This window comes from Aulonocara stuartgranti (genome assembly GCF_965226115.1).
Source record: "Aulonocara stuartgranti genome assembly, chromosome: 7".
Classification (NCBI taxonomy): domain Eukaryota; kingdom Metazoa; phylum Chordata; class Actinopteri; order Cichliformes; family Cichlidae; genus Aulonocara; species Aulonocara stuartgranti.
The window spans coordinates 36,527,501-36,545,472 of NC_138945.1; the positions used below are offsets into that span (position 1 = coordinate 36,527,501).

Genomic DNA, 17,972 nt, shown 5'->3' on the forward strand with positions numbered 1-17,972 from the left:
TAGAGACTAGTGACTTCAACACAACGTTTGGGTGGCACGTATGTCAATAAAATAGGAATGGAAAATTTAGCTAACTTTTCAAAAACAGTCACAATAATGACCACAAATGCGTTTCAGTTAACTGTAAGAAAAAAACGTATATATATAACACTAAGCTTTACAAATGTGAGAACAGTTGCCATTATTTACTTATTCCTGGGGGCTAACTTAACAAAATAGGACATTTTGCCATTAGTTGATCATTAATTACAGGTGTGTTCACCTCTACGCCTTTGAGTGAGGAAGCGCCAAAAACTTGCAAATCATGAAAAATGAAGCCAAACAGTTTTCTTTCCTTCTGTCCTTCCTTTATAAAATATTAGACCTTCTTTAAAGCTGCACAGATGCACACGTGACAGCTTTTAAATAGTGGGAAAACCCATATTTTTGTTTTTAAAATTGAACTGCATCAGAACTAAGTCCACAACAAAAGCCTTTAGTTCACTGTGAATTCACTTGTAACTGACTTGACCGATCGAGTGTGAAACCAATGATATCATCAACCAGTACAGACAAGACCAAAACCTGAACAAGCACAGAGGGGGTTTCTTACACGGATGTAGACAACGGCCACATAATTACCACAAAAACCTCCAGAACAGAACCTGCAGATTAAACTGACATCATGTTGTTGAATATTGTTATTACACGGGTTGAAGACAATAACGAGCTGCTGCTGCCGTCGCCGAGTGAAGAGCAAAATATCACTATTAGCTGTGTTCAGGTGCCAAACCGCAGATACTGTTATCTGTCAGCATCATCTCTCTTTCTCACACACACACACACACTTGGAGTGATAAGCTCCTGGTGAAGCTCTGACTTTACGTTTTCACAGGTGTACAGCAGCAGTCCCCAGAGGGAGTGTCTGCCTCTCTCTTTGTCTGTGACACACAATTCATCATGTTCAAGTCATTTAGATTTAGTGACTTACAATCCTCCAAAACAAGGCTGACAAATTACAGGCTAAAGTTAAAGATGGAGTTAAAATTGTTTTTTTCTTTTCTTTCTTTCGTGAATTAAAGATATTGTTAGACTTGCTTCTTCTTGGTTCAACGCCAGTGCAGGTGTAATGCTGCCGCCCACAGACCACCATTCAACCAGATCAAAGATCAAACAAGTAAAAGTTGCACAAAATTTAGACAAGGAATCCACCAACTGAAAAAATGATGTGAAAGTGAGATAAAAAAAAATCAATCCGGATATGAAGTCTGCCACGAGTCTGCTCAGAAGTCATGGGGAAAAAGGGGGGACTTTAGAAATCATCTGAGAATTTAGTTTTAAAGTAATTCAGCCATCACCATCTGCATAGTTGGTGCAGCTTTAGCACTATGGCCTCACAGCGAGGCCTTCCCAGTTAGCCGTGGGAGCAGAAGTGAGATGGATAGTAAAACTAGAAAAGTGCTGTGAAAATGTCAGTGCATTTCCAGCCATAGTAGGACAACCAGATCCACTGAATGTGGCGCAAAAGGTATTTCTGTTGCTTTTCTTAACATCATATATTTTCATTTTAAACTGTTGTTAACGTCTACTACAGTTGCTACGTTGTGTAGTGATCATTTGGGTTTCTGTGGGGATTCATCTGCTCCGTAACCAGTTTCTGTGAGTGGCACTCCTCTTTTCTAGATCAAAACTCTAAGAATCACGTTCCGCCAGTTTCACCCAGACCTGTGTAGTTTGTGCCTTCGGTGTGACTTTTATTTTTTAAAGCCTTTTGAAAAAAACTGAAAAAAGGCCGACTTAAAAAAATAAAACAAAATTTGGACTTTTCTAAACTACAGCCAATCAAAATGTGGGACACTGTTTCAATATGTGGGGATAGAAATGCTGACAAGTCCTACAAATCTTCTCCAAAAGAAAGTGTAAAGTTCTTCTAGTGCTGACCTGTCCACCCCATTGTTTCCCTTTCCTTCAACCTTTGTCTCCCTCCATTCATATTTTTCTCTCTTACATGCTTTCTTTCATTGCCTGGTTCTCCATTCATGTCACTCTGCATGCTTCCCTGTAACTTTCTGCATCAACACTGGCCTCTCTCTATTTCACTCTGTCGTTCGAGCTCTCTCTGTATCTCTTGCTGCCTGTCTTCCTTTCATCTCTCGCCATCTGCCTTCCTCCATCTCCATTTTCCTCCCTCTCTCTAACTCTTTTCTTGTCTCACCCCCTCTCTCTCTCTCGCTCGCTCTGTCTCCCGCCCCTCCCGCTCGTCTCACTAAAAACTTGGCAGTGATCCCCGTCGCGTTTTTTTTCCTCTTCCTCTCCCGTTCTCTCTCTCTCTCTCTCCACTATTCGTTTGGGGGATTGCGAATGAATGCGATCCAATCTAGACCTCGGCTAAGAGACATGAATTTTCATTAATTACAACCTTGTCAGCAAAAGCATTATGGGAGCTGAATATGAAAATGCTAATGAGGAGAGCTCATTTGCATATTTTTCTTTGTTGGAATGTCATTAATTATTACGTTTTATGATGATGAATGCAGCTGTCGATGGTTGGCCCTCCATGCCTAATTAGCTATCAGAAAATCCTCCGATCAAAAAAATGGATAGGGATCCCAAACTTTACTTTTCATTTTGCCCCTTTTTCCCTTCTTCTCCATGTCACTCCATCCCTGTTTTTCACTAACTGCTTTTATTATCTCTTACACTTCCTTTCATGAATGCCATTGTATTCCCTCATTCTCCCTGCTTCAAAACCAGTCTTTTCTTTTGGCTTCATTTGCTCTTACTTTTATGTCTTTCTTGTTCCTCAACCACATTAACCTTTATCTCCACGTCGTTCATTTTTTCCAGTCGCTTTGTATTTGTTAACGAGGGAGGTCAGTTTTTCAGATGTCATTTTGCTTGCCTTCACCTAGAACAGCTCAAAACTTCTTTTTTTTTCTAATCGTGAGAGTGTTTGATTCCTGGCTCTTTTCGATCTAGTCCTTTAATTGTTGACCTTTGACCTCTACCCTGCTATTATACTGAATTTCTTTAGCTCTAGTCTGTTAGGGGTAGCTTCCAAACCTAAACCCTCTACCTTTACTCTAGCCACTATACCTTTACCCCCTAAAGAAAAAGATAACCTTCATTATAATTTGCTCTATTTTCTTTTCAGATCTAGCCCAATTCATTCAGTGTTTTACCTTTGTTCATGTCTCCCTTACTGTTTAGCTTCAGTCCAGACACATGCAGTACATAAGTGCCTTAGTCATTTTACTGTATTAGTTTTATATCTGCAAAGGTTTCATGACAGTTTTGAGTGCTTGAAAAGAAAGAATCAGGACATCTATGTGGTTCATGAAGACGTTTCATCTCTTATCCATGGGGCTTCTTCAGTTCAAAACTGAATCTGAAGGCCAGTGTCCTTCAGTTCAAGACTGAAGAAGCATCTTGGATGAGACATGAGACTTGGATGAGAACTGTCTTTACGAACCAAAAAGGAGTAGTGCTACATTTATCTAACTATAATAATGTGACCTGATCTCCTGTCGCCCCATATACTTATTCTCTGGTTCCTTTTCCCCTTTTTTCTTTCAGATCCTTTAACCTAACATGATATTGACCCACCATCTGGGGGCAATGGTGGCTATAGCTCAGGAGACGGAACAGGTTGCCCATTAATCAGAAGGTCAGTGGTTTGATCCCTGGCTCTCCCGGTTTGCATGCCCAAGTGTCCTTTTCCAAGATATAGAACAGTAATTGCCCTTGATGCATTCATCAATGTGTGTGTATGATAAATATCTGTGCACTGTATCGATGTGTGTGCTGTGTGAATGTGGCTAGTCATGTAACAATGATTTCAGTGGTCAGGAAGGCTAGAAAAGCTCTACATTATATCAAGTCCAGTTACCATTCCTTGTGGGTTACACCCATTTGAACTATTTTACTCAGCTGATCACTCAGCTGTAGCACCTTGTCCTTGTAGAATTAATTAGCTCAAATTTTTAGCTTCAGGTGTACCTTGTGTTTGATCTGCAAACTCATTCCTCATTCTGTAGTTCTAAGAGTGAAACTTGCTACTTTTAATTAAAAGCATGCAAGTCTGTGATGCACTAATCAACTTGAGCAAGTGTTAACCAAGTGCTAACTAGTAGGATTCTATCAACTTTTGATGAAAACTTGCAGCTAATGAGATGTATTAACAGTGAAACAGCTGATGTGATTATCTCTTTATTATCTATCTGGTGTGAACTGTGAGGATCAGTTTCTGATGAGAAATAACTGCCTTTGTTCAGGTCTGTCTTAAATAACCAAGTTCAATACATGGAGAATCAGCAGTCCACAGGCTGGTGACTTCCAATATGGCGGGCAGAAGGTGCGTCATCTCACCTGAAGACCCTGTGCTAATGTCCACGTCTCTCCTCACCTCTCTCTTTCTGTTGTTCCCTCCATCGCTCACTCTTTTGTCTAAAAACAGTAACACTGAAGACTTAACAAATCCCCCCCTCCAAAAAGCCACTAACGAACGCCCCCCCCCCCCCCCCCCCCCCCTTTCCTGGCTTAATGAATGCCAGGCTTAATTAGAGCACCATGATGTCAGAGACATTAATTATCAGTTGGCTTCGTTTCAGAAAACACACACTGTCTCTTTTTCTGTCTCTCTCCCTGTCTGTCTCCGTCTTCGTTTTTCTCAGCATCTGTTTTTCTCTTTATTTCTGTTTTCCATTTTTAAACTGAGATTTCTCGACTCTAATCTTTAACCAACACTTGTTCGTTTAATGGAAGCGAATCCGCATGAATTCATTTCTGATTTACACCATTTTATAGTGCAGGTCTAAATCTCACACGCATGTCCGATTTGTGCATTCATGTTACGGAGCTCCATCTTTGGTGGTCTGGCATACATGATGATGTTAGTGATACGGAAGGACAGCTTACGAAGGTCATCGGGTGAAGTGTCCAGTGCACATAGACATACAGGTGTAATTTAAGGAAGATTTAAGGTTGAAAAAGGCTGAAAACCCAATACCTGACATATTTTTTTTGCAACCTGATTCCACATCAATATAACTACTTACATTCATTTCACCTCTTGTCTCCACAGATGAGCTACATTAGGCTTAAAGACTCAGTAGCATAAAGAAGTAGACTTTTTTTAATGACTGGGCCTTTTGATATTAACCCTTTAAGACCTACCATAGAACCAAGTCCGCCAGGGCTTATATTATATTTTTACATGCTGTGGAGCCATTTTTGGGAGCATTTCAAGTTGCTATACATCAATACAACCATTATAGCCCAGATTTTAATAATATGTCTGCATTAAGTGCATAGTAATTACATAAATTGCAAAAAAGTGCAATAAACTACAAAAAAATTGAAAATCGTTTTTGCTTTTTTAACATATATTTCTACTTAGAGAAATTTAAGAGGCTTATCCCTCAAAACTGTAAATACAAAAAAGTTGCACAAAATAGTTTCCCACCACAGGAAATTTATTTTTGGAAATACACCAATTTTTATATACTGCAGGAAAAACGAAAATAAGTATTATAATGCAAATTTGCAAAAAAGCAGCATCTGCAAATTCAAATTCAAATTCAAATTTTGCATCAAAATAAACTATTTCCAGCAGTGCAATATGAGTCCTAAGCATCCCAGAAACGACACAGAAAGTCATAAAGTCAAAGATAACTTTTAAAAACACCAGTATAGGCTCATAAGGCCCTGATGGTAAAAAAAAAACTACATTTCCGCGAAAATGACGTCACTTCCGGTTTCGGGCAGGTAATGGCGGACATGCAAAAGTTATTCCAACGTCTATTCCAACGTAGGAAGTGTTACGAACAGCTGATCGGATCGGCAAAGCGTGTTTCTGGAATATTATGGTTTTGTTGCTGCAAGTGCTTTTTATGCAGTTTTTGCAAAGCTATATGTGGAAGGAAACTGTGACTTAGGACAAGGTGATGGCATAAGATGTAAGTACAACTCCTCCGGTTTCATATGTAAAGAAATTTATTGCGCTAGCTTACGTGGTTGCAGTGCTACCGGGATTTAAAAATAGTTACGCAAAACAGAGCGTGCCCGCTCCGACCGGCTTTAAAGGGTTAAACATTCATTAAACATTCACCAGTATTTTATGTAAAAAAAATTTAAAAAATTAAAATGAAAGTGCCAATTTAAATATTGTGTGAAAGTCCGACTGTCGTATCCCCCCATCTGCTTTTCATTTTAGACTTCATTGGTGACACATAGTGCTAAAAATACCTTGTCGACGTGTTACTTTTATCCATCTATGCTAGAAGTTCGATTTCCTCTTTCCTCGCAACTTTTCTTTCCTGTGCAGGTGTTTCAGGTACTTGCTGGTCAGAGACTTCCTGCTCTCTTGCTTCCCTGCCTCTTTAAGTTACAAACATGTACACACATCCCCGTTCTAATGCATATCGTACAATACTGACTCTCCACATGCTTTAGTTTTGTGCTTTATTATGTAGTAGTTAACTGAGTTGGTTTAAATTACTTTGCTGTATTCATTTTTTTCTATGTTGTTTCAGGCTCTGATGGGCATTTCCTTTATTTTAATGGCTTTTTGCTCAGCTGATCACAGCACATGTAGCTTCATCAGCTCCTCTTTGTACTTCAGACTTTCTTCTGATGTTCTCTCCATGTGAAAGTTCTGACTAGTAAGTAAGCTTGTGAGTAAACTGTAATCACAACCAAAAGAGTGTGTGAGAACACTATAACACTTTATACACTCAAAGATTTTTAAAACACATAGCTCGCTCACATTCAGTTTATTATAGTGACCACTTATACTGACGTATTATGGTAACTTAGCATTAGTCTTTGTTAATTTGTATTCAATAGCCTATTCTTAGTAGGCATACATTTAGGCCCTATTAAACACCCCAATACTATAATTAAATTTTAAAAAGTTATTCTAAAAGTTAAAAGAAAAATGAAAAATAAAGTTGTTATAAAGCATACTTTAAGACAACTCTCACCAATTGTGTATAATACACATTATTCGTGATACCGAAGATTCAGACTCTAAAAAATATGGACATTTTCCTTTAAGGCTTGCAGTGTGCATGCAGCCCCTCGGATGATAAAATACAGTTCATCTTTGGCCTCTGGGAGCCACAGTTATAACTGAAGTGCTCTCTCTCGCTCACTCTCACTCTCACTCACACTCACAATAAACATACTGTTTAATGCTGCACATCTCTATCTCCCTCTCTCACCTCTCACACACAAACAAGCACTCTTCCTGAGCCACACACACACACACACACACTGTAGCGTGGCTGGCCAGATGGGACTCTTCCACATGACCAAGCCGATCAATCAACACTGAAGGGCCCAGGTGCTACTACGCACCATTTCACAGTCTGTCACACACACACACACACACACACACACACACACACACACACACACGAGTTGTACGCACACATAGCAGTAGAGACATGCAGAGATAAAGGACACACAAAATCCACGCACACTGAAAGGCAGGAGAAATCGCATACACACACACACACACACACACACACACACACACACACACACACACACACACACACACACGCACACACAGTGGAACATGAGTGACCTGAGCTTGGTCTCTTGGGGCCTCATCTGGATGGATGACAGAAGATGGAGAAGACAGACAAATGCATGGATGGACAGACAGATAAATACACGGACACAGATAGATTGAAAACTTGATGGGTCAAGATAAGGTTTTACATAATAACAAACATAATATGAAGAATTTTTCTCAACGATCCTTTCGTGTGTTCAGTATTCAGTATATGCTTTCCATAATGTGTCGAGACAGCAAACAAATGGTTACATAAAGTTACAATAAACCAGTTTAATAAATCAACAGAAATGAGTAATTTCTTATAACCCCCACCTGCCTGAAATTTAAGGGTTTAAGATTAGTTGCTGACCTGTAAAAGCTATGACAGAGGAATCAGTTGATGTTTCTACGGCTCCATGTAGCGAGGAGTTCAAGGTGGATGGATTGGTCGTAGCATCAGAACAATATGGTCAAAGCATCAGAACAATATTAACACTTGTGTGTGTCAATATCTGCCAATGCAAACAACTTATTGTGTTGTTTACACTGAAGGACTTGTTAGGTAAAAATAATAAAGACACTTTTGTGACTATACTTTTTTATGACTTTTATTATAAGTTTAATGTAACTGTCATGCTCCTGGGTGGTCGGTGGTTCTTCCCTTGTTCATCTTTCTCTGTTCCCTTTTCAATTTTCTTTGCAGTTTTGTATTTATAGTTTGTTTTTCCTTCTGTGGATTTTGCACTTTTGAACTTTAGTTTCTGTTTATTAAGGTTGCCTGAAGTCCCACTCTATGCAGCACCAACTTATGAAAGGCACCACTCGTGGTGCGGATGAGGTGGTAGCAAGTTTTGTATTTACTTACTTTGGCCTGCCTTTTTCACCACCATGAGATCAAAATGCTAATTTGCCCAATACTATAGCTGATGCTTAACATGGGAGTCTGCTGGCATTCCCAAAGATGTATGTTACACCTTTATACTTGCTTAGCATTACCAGGTTAGCTCTGTTAGCACATTATCTGTCTCATTTAGCTCAAAGCTCCTCAGTACAGCCCTGCAGAGGGATCAGCTTTGTAGAGTCATTGCTGCTGGTTGAAGATATTCTAAAGATGCCTTACACGATAGTTTTGATCATGAAAATACGAATTTTACAACACTGGTGATGGGATTACTTTCGTTTTTGCACGCCATCAACCTCCAAATCAACATTTTCAACCACATAAATTTAGATTACTCTTGCAGCACGAAAAGTAACAGCCATAGAGGTCATATTATGGTGTTTATCACATTTGCTGTGATGTTTGGTTGCAACATGCAGTTTTTCGTGGGGACATGCTGACAAACTTATTGAACCACACAAATATGGCACAAATATGTCCCTAATACCAGGTACTCACAGTCTTTGTCTTTGTGAAATGAGTAAATTTTGGCAACAAATGAAGGTAGACATTAAGAGCTTAATTGCCAAGCTCGGCCACCACCTGCCTGTAAAATGTAATAGTATGGACGTAGCAGTAATCGTACAGTGGGACTACCTTCTTTTCAAAATGTGACATTTAACTCTGACAGTTTTTTCAAAATATATACTCAACACAACCCCCTCACATGATCAGGAACCCTGAAGTGCTGAACCGTTCCTTTCAGAGTATACATTTCACATTTTCCCCTCTCCACCCTCTCGCCTTGACGAGACCTATTATTACAATGTCAGATCTAATTACACAGACAATTTACATGTGATACACAGCCCCTTCAAAACAATAATATACTAAATACTCTGCAGTGGCTTACAGTGTGCGTCCGTGTTAATGCATTGAAGTCAGCGCAGCACTAATCAATTTATGATATCCTTTCAAAATACTCAAAGAATGAGACAGTGGATGCTCAGTTTCAATCAGTAGAGACAACAGAAAGAAAGTGATTGAGGGCAGAGCGGGAAACGAAGAATGCTACAAGAAAAATTGCCTCAATATTTCAGGGTAATGTGCAGCGAAAGTGAAGATTACCCATTTCTTATTAATCTTTCATCATCTTCTTCCCTCTGCCACTGAAGTCTTAGGTGCTTCTCAGAACCACATGATTAAAAAGTTTTCATATTTGTCTTACTGGTCAGGGACGGTGTGGAAAATCACGTCCCACTTTATCATGAAAATCATGGTTTTTGTGATAAAAAAAACAAAACAACACGCTTCATAAAGCAAAACGCATGGTTTAGGGCAAAATCTTTAGTCTGTATTTAGTCTACAGAGCTGGTGTCATCATGTGACCTTATTTACACATAGGTCAAGTGATAAGCAGCAGTTCTACAACCCCAAACAGTGTCTGAGTTTTGTGACTTCAACCATTTGCACCACTATTCCTCCTTTCCTTTTTCCCCTCATTGTAATTGTTCTTCACATCCGATCGGTATTTAACATTCTGAGCACAAAATCAAGACTAAGCACAGGGAGACTGGGGTGGAGGTGGGGGTCGGACCTTGGCACCACACCCATCTGAGGTAAAGGGGTCCCCTTGTCTACATATTTAAAAACAAAAACATAAATACATATATACATATATTTAGACAAAGAAAGGGGCAAAAAGAACAAGTCACATCAAGTGAGAAATTGAGAATGAAATAAAAGAAAACAAGAGGCCTGCCAAATTTAGACGAGAAACAGAGTGACTAAAGGAATATGAACGAGAGGAGAGAGACAGATATGTATTTCTATATAAAGTGTCCAGATGTGACCTCCTCAGAGGGGGTCCAGCCTCATGGCTCAACACTCATTAATAAGGTCACACAGAGGTGAGACAGACGGCTGACTCACTGCATTTCAACAAAAACAGCACGAGGAGGAGGAGGGAGCCAAGTTCACCAGGTTTATAAACAACTTTTTATATACAGCTTTGCTTAATGCTGCAGAATGCTGCATTTTTTAGAAGTTACAGTACAGGAAAGTGATTTGGATGCAAACCCAATCTGGGAAACAGAAGAGCAGCAAACATTTTGCTAGGTTTATCCCTTTGTCAAATTGTCTTTTTCAGTAAAATTTATTGTAATAAATAATAAGTTTAAAATTAGCATTTGCATTGCAAATGCTGATGTGCACCACTTGAGATTTTTTATCTTCTTAGGGATTTGAAGTTGCTCTTTCTCCTATCTGTGGTTTCATACCTAAAGATATGCCTGAAATAAGGCCAAATGCACTGATACAATATTTCAATTGGGTGTCAGTTCAATCCTGAACAGTGAGAGCTGACATACAAAGGAGGAAGTATTTTTGTTCCCCATATGTTTGCAGAAGTGAATTGACACAAGTGAAAAGCTCCAATAAGATGATGGGTTTTCTCTCTCTGTGATGTTTTACTTTGACTCTTGTTATGGTAGAGTGTTGGCTCGAGTCAACACTTGTTGGGAAGCTTTTATTGCATTTACTGTAACATAGCTTGTTGTCATCAGCTTGACTCAAAAAGAATGGATCCTAATCTCACAGTGAGGAAAACTGCTAATTAATTTAACAATGATACTGGATTGATTCTTAGTGTCAGCAGATATTGGAAAAGGTTGGATTGATCCAAAACATCTTTTATCTTCCCTGACCATGTAAGTCTTCTTTCATCTATCTGGCTGCCCCTTGCAACCAGAAACTTAGAAAAACATGAGGGTGAAGCCTCTGTGGCAACAGGTAGAGCTGTGGGATCATCTCAGTCACCCTTTAAGAGTCACACTCTAATATTGAGAACCCAGTAAGTTGACTCTGTGGATTTTGCGTTTTCAGTGGAAAAATCAATTTCTAATTGATTCAAGTGACTTGTTCAGTCTCAGCTGACTTTCTCCAACCTTATAAACAGAACATTTGCGTTATGACCAAAGCTAGTTACCACTAAGTAATACTGGGCTGTGAGTTCAGTTTTATGATTGGTAGTATGCAAACTGTCATGGCCACTGATCAATACGTACCATTACCACAGAGAGCCGAGGAAAGGCTGCAACGACAGTACTGTAAGATGATGAAAAGTGTACTCTAAGCCCCCAAACTGGGGCATCACACCTCTATGATGTCATACAGATCAAATAATAGAAAAAAACCTGTCTGGAACTTGGAACTGAGCATTTCAAGTAGTCTGAAGTCTTTCACAGGACTCACAGGACTAATAATGGAATTTGGAAATGTGTAATGTGGATATTCACTTTTGTAAAAGTATGTGACAGAAGTATATGACTGAAAATAACTAATACATCCACTTTAATGAATTATTACTGTTCTGACAAAGGCTAATATGACAGACAAGATTATCCTCTTCAACATGATTAGGCACTGAACTTTGAGTAATTTCAGAGATGATCATACACAACAAACTCTTTTGCTTTACCCCCAAAACTGCAAACGTGACCAGAGGAATTATTGGAGAACATATCCATACATGACAGCATAAAAGCAGGAAAAGTGAAAATTAAGCTACATCAGATTGTTTGTTTCTAAAAGAACAGAATGTGCTTACAAGCTGAAACCACTGAGATCCTCATTTACTATGTAGGTGACAGTTACAGTGCGTCGGTCTGTGTGTGTGTGTGTGTGTGTGTGTGTGTGTGTGTGTGTGTGTGTGCATTTTGGGAAGGGGGGGTTGGTTGGTTGGTGCACCTGCTCTGCCACAGCAGCTACACACAGGTATTCAGACGGGCGCATATTTTGTGTTACCACATACACACACTTACATGCATGAAACTGAGAATCGCTCACACAATACCTCAAAGTTCCACACACACAGTTTAAAAACACACATTCACACATGTATTAATACACACACACTCACACACTACACATTAAAACATTCAGACAAGTGCAAGGTTACATTCAATCACACACACATCTACACATACATATAAAGATAAAAGCAGTATCACACACTCAGGTACAGACCTAACAGTATGACAAGGTGAACTTGAACATACACATCAAAACGCACACAAGTACAAGCACGCAGTCATTCGATCGCACAAAGAACACAGCAACGTTCAGACCTCTGCGTTTAACCACATTAAAGCACACACACACACACACACACACACACACACACAAAAGCTGACATCACACACTGAGATACTGACAGGGTAAACCTGCCAACTCACACACACCATCGAAACACACACAACCGCAAACCTACAAAAACACACAGTTACATAAAAAAAACAACATCACAAATTCACACACAGAATAGGCATAAAACCACACACGTTAAAATTTGTGCACATATGTAAGTAAAGGTCCACATTTACACACACACACCATCTTATTCTGATTGCTAGATCACTCTGTTCGTGTGCACGCGCGCGCGCGTGTGTGTGTGTGTGTGTGTGTGTGTGTGGTAGCAGATTAATCTAGCAGGGTCGCTGAGATGACACTAATCCCTTCGCTGATTATCTAGAGCATAACATCACTCTAATCTGTTGGGGGGGGGGTTAAGAAAGACAGACAAGGTTAGAGAGGGAGAGAAGTGCGGTGGGGGTGGGGGTGGGGGGTGGAGGGTCAACATGTTCAGGTTTGGTTCATTAAACTCTGAAGTGTTTCTTTCTTCTTTAGAGTCTTGAACCTGAAGGTGACCTAAATGGGCTGCAGTCGCTCACCATTGAAGCTCACAATCATGTTTATGGTATAAATGAAATATTTAGGGGTTGTTTTGCTGGTGCAAAGCTGCGCCATAAATGGCCTTGTTGTGAATCGTGTGACGTTTGATCATGAGCACTTTTTTGCTGTGAATGAACTTCGCTCAAACAAACTGTAGTGTGATGGACACTACACCCTGGCGACATGTGCACAACCAACTGGAGGCAATGCGAAGCTCTGTCACAGTCCGCAGCTACTTTTAAGATTCTTTTAAATTTATATGTTTAGCAGCTAACTGATTACACAGGGTACATTTGGGTTGATCAGTTACATCTTTAAGATGCTTTTTTTCAAATTTCTAATTACAACATGGCTCTTTTTCCTCTATTGATTGAACTGAATACTAGATGACAGTTTATTATACTTATAGTAGCTTTCAAACAGTACAATTGATTGTTTAAACTCATCTAGGCTTTGTCAGGTTTATGTTAAATGAGCAGCAGAAAGCATTTTCATATATGGCACAATAACCGCTACCTTCCAACCAGTTGATGAGAACATTCTCAATGCGGCTAGTAAATGCTGTAAAACAAGCAAAGCAAAATATCACCCGCCATAGCAGCTGCAAAGCAACAACAGATTGACCTAAAAAGCCTCAACAACCCCCTAACCATACCAAAGCAAGCAGTTAGTAACTGTCTAGCAACAGCCAAGCAACCACAAGCCAACTAAACAGAAACACCTTGGCCCCAATCCATCGTAAAGATGTTCCTGAGAACTGGTTACCAGATTGTTGAGCTTCTCCTCTAATTCATCCTGTTTTTTGTCTTCTCATGATGCTAAAACATTGATTTTAAGACATCCAAACATCAGTCTTATCCCTCAGTCATTATTGACTCACATCCATAGGTGAGGGTAAAGATCAACCAGTAATTCGACACAGGCTCATCTCTGAAGGCAAGAGATCGATACAGCATTCGTATCAGTGCCAACGTTTCACTGATCTACTTGTCAATTTCCTGCTCCTTCATTTCCCAGTGTTAATATGACCCAAGGTTTGTGAACTCCTGCCCAACCCAGAGCAGGAAATCCACGTTTTCCAATCAGAACCGTGGCCTCAGAGTTGGAGTTGCTAATTCTCATCCAGGCTGAGAAACAGCATCATTGATATCTTAGTATTGGTACTGAAGACTGCAATATCCATCAAGACACACACACAGAGAAAAGCTAACACAAACATCAAACACAATCAAATTTTACAAGACCAGTTGACTGAGAAATGGTTCTGTTAAAGGTAGAAAGCAAAGAGGGAGTTTTCTAGAAAACTCTTAGCAATGATAGAACTGTGTGTGCTCCATATCCCCTGCTGTCTCGGTCTCTTAGCATTATCATTATCAAAGTAAATTGCAGCTCCTGTGCGCCCGATGAAATACAATATTTCCATTTCTGACTCTGCATTGTCTGCTCGCTCTCTGCGTCTGCAGATACATAAAATAATCACAACACTGTCACAACACATCGCACTCACAATGGATCATTCCAACATGAGGCCCACGACTCTCAAGTTTTACATTTCGTTTGCCTTGTTGGTGCATTCGACACCCAGGTTCGGATAATTCTATAAGATAATAAAAATGTTTTTTTACACTTTTGCTTCAGCTGATTTAATTAATAACCTCCCCTTTGTGAACTTTGCTTTTAAACACTTGTGCGTGCATATATTAAAACTTTAACACGAGTCCTCGAGAGGCTTAGGCAAGTTTAAACTCCACCTAATGACATGAACAAAATTAATAAAATGTTTGTCATCATTTTTAATTAACCACCACTCACGCATCTGTCTAAAATCCATTAACCACTTGAAACCAGACTTCCATGCCCTCTAAAATTATAACATTTATAAATCGGTTAAAAAAATATCAAAAGGGGCTCTTTTTTTTTCTTTTACAAGTTTAATTTCAGCACTTTAGTTCCACTGCGATGTTTAAACAATAGGTTCAGGGAAGATCTTTTCCTGTTTTTTATATGATTGTACCCTTGTGCACAATGTCAGACTCATGAAAATATAGATGTCCCAGTTTAGTGTGAAAGAACTTAACTGAGCTAACAAAGCTCTAGGCTCAACACTAGTCACCGTTGAGTACAAGCCAAGCCTTACTGCAGAACATCAAGCTGGACCTCACTAATGCTTTTGTGGGTAAACGGGAGCAAATTCTGACATGATGCAGAAACCATGAAATTCAACGTGTGGAGGCTGCTAGAGCACCACATTACTGCCACCTGTTTTGGGCACATATGGCCATTAAAGTAATCAACACACTTTTGTTGGTTAAGTGTCCTTATACCTTTGCTCATAAAATGTGAAAACAGGTATGGTCAGTCCCATAAATTCCCATTTTAAAATGCTCAACTTTACAGTATAAATAAATGACCATCTATCCATTTTCTTCCAATTATCCAGTTCAGGGTCACCGTGGGGCCTGGAGCTTATGCCACCCATCACTTGGCAAGTGGCAGGGTACACCCTAGACAGGTTGCCAGTTTATCGCAGGACGAATACTTAAGTCACTTTTCTACTAGTACCTACTTGACTCATTTTGACTCAACTCCTCTCAGGTTTAAGGGACTTCCATTAAGTGGCAGTACCTGGTACCCGGTACTTGTTTAGGACCTAGTCAGCCAGATTTCCAACTGAGCTAGGGAGTGACATCATTTGATGAGTCATATGAGCAACTCTTCCACAAGAATCAGACCTGGCTTTTTTAAAAATCGAGGTGCATATAAATTATGTCATTGGACTCTCAGGTGGCGTTGCAAGAGCAATCCCACCCACTTCATGTGGCACTTATTTAAAAAAAAGAAAAACAACCAAAACCAAGTATCAAGTCAGTTGTGGTAACCACTACACCACTGTTCCACCTTACAGATTAACAGCTTGCTCCAAATAAGTTTTAGTGTCACCAGCCAATTTACCCCCTTCTTAAGAAATGTGGTCAGAGTTTTTGTTGTGCAGCATTTTAGTGTAATTGTCTGACAAATATTTGGTTTGTTATTGGTTAACTGCAGTAAGAGACCAGAGGTGAGTGTACTTGTTTTGATAAGTGAAATTCTAGTATTTGATTTCTATGTACCCTGCTAATCAAGCTTACTGATCTACCTAAGCTAATCTCACCCTTCTTGTCTAAATATTGTCACAGCTCCAAAATGCACAAACCAATTTGAGACATCATGGTAGCTATGCCCATCTTTTATGTGTAGCCAAAGAAATATAGGAGAAAAATGCACAAACAGCACATTTTTTTTTAACTATTAAAGATTCAGTGCATCACAAGTGTGAGCTCACTCAAAACTAATGAGAAGAAGCACAAGAGACAGAGTGGCAGAAAAAGGCAGGTAGAGTCAGATAGCTGAGAGCTAACATCTTCCATTTTTGATGCATCCAGTCAAAGGTAATTAAGCTCTGTTTAGTGTGTGTGTGCATGTGTGTGTGTAAGTACATCTGCACGTGTGTGTTTCAGTGATTATATGCCTGTGTGACTGTGTGAGAGGAAGAGAGAGAGAGGGAGAGAGGCAGATTATCTGTGTCAGTGGCCATTTGCTCACAACTGGCGCCACATCGAAGAGAGCCAGAGGCAGAGAGCATCATGGGTAAATGAGCACACACTGCCTGGCGTTTTTCCACACAGCGGGCCAAGAGAGGAAAGAGAGAGAGAAATTGCATGCCAGATGACCTGTCTCCTCCAGTGTACGCTAGTGTTTCACTAATTCTCCGCAGGCACACGCGCACACAGTCAGGACCCGACAAAGCTGTGAATCTAAAGCTGATGGCTAGAAAAAAATGAATTGCAAAAATAAATGAATAAAAACAAATGCATGTACCCATGCACACACATTTAGCTTGCACCATACCTGTTACCCTGGAGTTGGTGTACGGAGGTGAAAGGCTGTCATGTGACGTCATGTACTGAGACCCATCGGCATAACTCTGAGGAGGGAGACAGGACATCTAGTTAGCAATGCAAACAGCATCATCTGTAGCATTACAAGTAGAAATAGTAGTCCTTGAAGTTGTAGAGACAACACTGGATGACTGACACTTTTACATTTTCCAGTGTACATGGTGTATACAGCAGTGTATAGTTCAAAATGTTTGGAAATATGTATGAAAACTAAATGTGAAGCTGTAAGTTTAACAACGTGTGATGGAGCTGCTTGTAGGCAGGTTATCTGTCTAAGTTTGACCACAGCAAGCGTAGAAATTAGCACTCTTAGCAGGAACATGACATGCTCCGTTTCCATAAATGTTGAATACTTGACGAAAAACACAACAGCAATGACAGGAAGCAAAGCTAAAGACGTGTAACACAGGTCTCCTGCCAAATCTAAACACAGGAAGTAGAAATTTGTGCAAACTGGTAGTAGTGAAGACAGGCTGAAGACAATTACAGGCTGAAACTGCTGCTGAGATGCTCTTGATGGAACTTCATAAAAAGCTTCAGCCTCTTCTGTACCTATCTGTACATTGATATTCAGTATATTTACTTCTTGGCAGATAAAATAAGTAGCTGGTAAAATGGTGGAAAGAGTTAAAAGAAAAAATACTGGATTTCTTCAGATGGTGACACAGGACAAACGGTTATCATAAAATCTATGATAAACAATTATTAAATGTGAATGTAATGTAATGAATGTAATATTCACAGCTTGGTACTGTTTCTATGCCCTGCTGCTATTGTACAACAGTTTAGTTCATCTCTGAGGTCAAAGTCATCAGTGATGATGAACCCAACCTTAAAAGTAAAAAGTTAAAAAAAATAAGAAAATAGTTTTTGATGTGTG

General features: G+C 39.6%; 1 protein-coding gene across 4 annotated transcripts in view; it reads right to left on the bottom strand.

The window, feature by feature from the left end:
• Window positions 1–17,972, bottom strand: part of tcf4 (transcription factor 4) — a 261,409-nt gene that overhangs the window by 161,827 nt on the left and 81,610 nt on the right. For all 4 annotated transcript variants that reach the window (XM_082538306.1, XM_082538305.1, XM_082538304.1 and 1 more), the window contains one exon: window positions 17,043–17,118. In XM_082538306.1, coding sequence (XP_082394432.1) covers window positions 17,043–17,118 — 76 coding nt within the window. The remainder of the gene's footprint in view (window positions 1–17,042; window positions 17,119–17,972) is intronic.